The 3,841-nt window shown below is 39.6% G+C and overlaps 1 protein-coding gene across 1 annotated transcript; it reads right to left on the bottom strand.

Moving 5' to 3' along the window:
* Nucleotides 1-326: 326 nt before the first annotated feature.
* Nucleotides 327-2,351, bottom strand: LOC101309581 (60S ribosomal protein L13a-4-like). The gene is made up of 4 exons (XM_004288034.1): nt 2,018-2,351; nt 1,691-1,807; nt 1,492-1,579; nt 327-707 (listed from the first exon to the last, which is right to left on the bottom strand). Exons 1-4 carry the CDS (start codon nt 2,287-2,289, stop codon nt 564-566), a joined length of 621 nt encoding a protein of 206 aa, XP_004288082.1. The 5' UTR covers nt 2,290-2,351; the 3' UTR covers nt 327-563.
* Between the last annotated feature and the right edge of the window lie 1,490 nt (nt 2,352-3,841).

Raw genomic sequence — 3,841 nt, 5'->3', positions numbered from 1 at the left:
TACATGATATTTAGCATCTTCCATTAGACAAATAATAGCAACAAATTTAACTGCTCGTGTGCAAAAAAAACCCGATCAAAGCAAGTTTAAATGGTCCAAACTGCAAAGTGAGAGACAACCCGAAAGAAGTACACCGAACGATGAATGAATTACTTTTTAAACTCAATAAACACTAGATCACAAATAAAGAACCAAATAGACTGAAAGGAAGTGGAAAGATAAGCATGTCCAACGATAAACAAAAACAAGCGCTATAAAATTCGACCCATGTGCATCAGGACAGAGGATTTGCATAACATAACACTACAAATGACCGGTAGGATATCAACAAAGCCGCATTCTATAGCATACCAAGATGGTGTTTAAAATGGGGTCACAACATTAAGGAAAATCTAGAATGAAAATCCAATTGAATTGGAAAACAACTCCGCTAATTTATAAATAAGGTTGGCATACAAAATTACGACCATCTTTAACCATCAAACACAAAAATGAAGTATCATTAGGAAAACAACCTCCACTCAGTTCACAACATTTTCATCTTAAAGCAAGATGTTTACTGCTCAGTACTTGATAGGAGCAATTATCTCTAGATGAGGACCAAGTTTCTCCTCAGCAACCTTCTCTGCTTTGACTCTCAGTTTGTTAAGCTGTTTCTTCCTCTCATATGCAATCTGAGACCTTTCCTTCCTCTTCTTCTCAAGCTCCTGCACATACAACATCAGTGAGCACAAGAAACTACTGAAAACATGACACAGGCAACTAAACAATGAAACATCAATTTATCAATATAATCCAAGAAACAATAAATGGCTATTTCGACTAAGCTACGGCATCCATGAGATCACACTAAATAACTCCTTACATACCATAACATACTTCCTCATTCGATATTATTCCCACAAAAAAGAGAAGTGGAAGAAGTGGAGTTTTAGTGGATGTTTGCAAATAGGAACATAGGATTCAGCTACTGAATTATAGAGCATAACATGCAAGAGAAAGGTTTTAAAAAAATAGGGATCACGAAAACACGAGAAGGCAATAAAGCAGAAGGATAGAAGTTAACTAAGGACACCAGTAATTTTCAAAACAAAAATTTGGTCTGTAGTGTTATCATCATTGGGCATTTAAGAGCAACAAATACATCAAGATTCTTTTATTCAAAAAATGTCCAAGTATTTATGCAGATGAACTACAAAAAGGGACAAAGTATGGTAGATAAAGCATTCACAGTAGGTTACCACTCCACAAGCAGATTGAAGCATTATGAGAGTATGTATAAAGCATCAACATAAGAAACCTCGTGATAATAAATTTAGGAAGAATTATGCACATAATAACACAAGCATTACACAACAATTCATAAATGCAATGTCAAACAAATTGAAAAACATGACTCAACAAAAAAGACCATTACACTGACATAATTTCAAGAGATAATGAACATAAATTAGATATACTAAAGACTAAAGCAGCTGCAACAATTCTTACCCTGATAGTGTCGTAGTGGTTCCATCCAACCTCTGAGGAAAGCTTGCCCAACAAACAGTATTTGTGTCCTGCTTGTAGCCTCAAGACCCTGTTAATTTTCACAGCACAAAACCAATAAACCATTAACCAACAGAAAACAGAACAAGCACAAACATTAAATGAAAACCATCAACTCCAAAAAAAAAGTGAAGAATCTCACTTGAGAGCATCAGGAATAACCATCCTCTTAATCTTGTCATAAGGTGGTGGAATTCCCTCATAGGCCTTCAGACGGGCAAGAGCGGCAGCTCCACGCTTGGTCTTGTGTGGAATCATCCTACAAAAACAAAACAACTCACATTTCGTTCCAAACATGACCTAACAGCCAAATCAATCCATATAAGCATCAACAATAGGTTCCCGGTTAATATCGATTAAAAACACACATCCTTTTACACTAAAAACTTGACCGAAAGACTGATCAGGAAAACCTAGCTAAACTAGAACCACAAAAACCAGAGAGACAGAGAGTGAAACGACGACGTACCCACGGATGGTGCGCCAGAGGATCTTAGCAGGGGCGCGGAAGTGAATGGGGCCGTGAGAGGGCTTGGTGTTCATGCGCTTACGCAAGAAGCGCATGTACTTCATCTTTTGTCTCACAAGTCCACCGGAGATGCAGATCTCCTCGCAGCGAACGACGACCACCTTCTGGCCGTTCAGGAGCTCCTTGGCGATGATGGAAGCCAAGCGACCGAGCATGTGGTGACGCGCGTCAACCACCACGCGCTTGGCGCAGATTCCTGACCCAGAAACCATTGTTGAAGCTCTCTAGTGCTCTCTCTAACCCTAAGCGGCTGCGGAGTTGAGAAATGGGGGACGAAGGACTTAGGGTTTTGGGGTGGGTAAGGGTAAGTGATGTTAAATATTGTAATGGGTTGAGTGCCGTCTGGGCTACTTAATAGTGGAGGCCCATTCTAAGGCTATGTAACAGGATTTCGGGCTTCTGGCCCTTAAAGGACTTTTGTTTTACTAAAATGGAAACGGTTATTATCAGGGCTGCTCAGTTGCGGGACAAAACGGGACAAACCGCTCACAGCCATTAGATTTCACTGGTCATCGTCTTCTCCCCTCATCTCATATGTTTAAACTTTGTCTTCTCCCCTCATCGCATCTGTTCAAACTTGCAAACCCAAATTTGTTCATCAATCTTCTTCTGAGATTGGTTGGTAACACAAACAAAGGTTATGCAAATCTGGGTTTTCTTTGTTCATCAATCTTCTTCTGAGATTGGTTGGTAACCCACACAAAGGTTTGCGAATCTGGGTTACTACGTACACTACACTCAAATCTGCGAACCAAATAATGTACGTAGATTGCCGGTTGACTTTTCTGTACCTTGGAAATGAAGCTGTGTTACTACGTACACTACACTGAATACTAGAGAAGCTACCTAGCACAGAAAACCCACATGGGTCAACCCTCAAAAGGACAAAGATTATGAGTAAGCAGCAAACATGAATGATTGAACACGAACACAACAAAAAGATCGATAGAGAGGTGGCCGGTGATCGATATTAACTGGATGATGAAGCTTCATTAGAAATCCAAAAGACTAAGGGACCCGAATGCAGCCGCATGCCGCCAGAAAAGTACGTCGTTATCGATCTCTGACAAGTCAACCGCCACCCCCCGGCAACAGAGCTAGGTACAGGACTCGTTGACCTTCCACAACTCAGATCGGAAGCCAGCAAATTATTTTCATCAAAAGTCAAACAACGTACCCATCGGTCCATCACAGAAGTTGTCTCTATATCTAAGCTAGCTAATAAGCTTCCCCTCCCCACAAAGAGAAAGAAGCAGGCCGTAATCAAAAAAAAAAAACGAGAAAGAAGCATGTGGATTTTAGCAGCAGCTCCTTCGGTCTTTGTTCGTTATATGGGGAAAGAGAACAAAGAAGGAAGGGGGAATGCAAGAAATATGGTACAAGTGTGTGACTCAAAAGAGATCGGAAAGTACTGAACATACATCGATTACACTTCCGACCACATTAACGGTCACATATATGACTATCATCATAAACACAGTTATGGCTAGTTGATCAGATATACTAGCCTCTAGTAGTGATGTACGAGCCATGAATGTAGTACGTTGGCTCATTTTGGGGTGAAAATGATGCTAGGAATAAGATTTAATACATTAAATAATTATTAATTTATCTCTTTTATTTTCTCATTCATTTATCATAATGTAAATAAGAATCAAACATGTAACCTTCATATTGTCGGTTATTCTAAATAATTAACCAAGCGCAGCTCATACTAATACATATGTATCAATTTGGGACAACACACAAATAGTAGTCATCAAA

The sequence above is a fragment of the Fragaria vesca genome, linkage group LG1 (assembly GCF_000184155.1).
Source record: "Fragaria vesca subsp. vesca linkage group LG1, FraVesHawaii_1.0, whole genome shotgun sequence".
NCBI lineage: Eukaryota > Viridiplantae > Streptophyta > Magnoliopsida > Rosales > Rosaceae > Fragaria > Fragaria vesca.
This window is presented reverse-complemented; position numbering and strand designations above follow the sequence as displayed.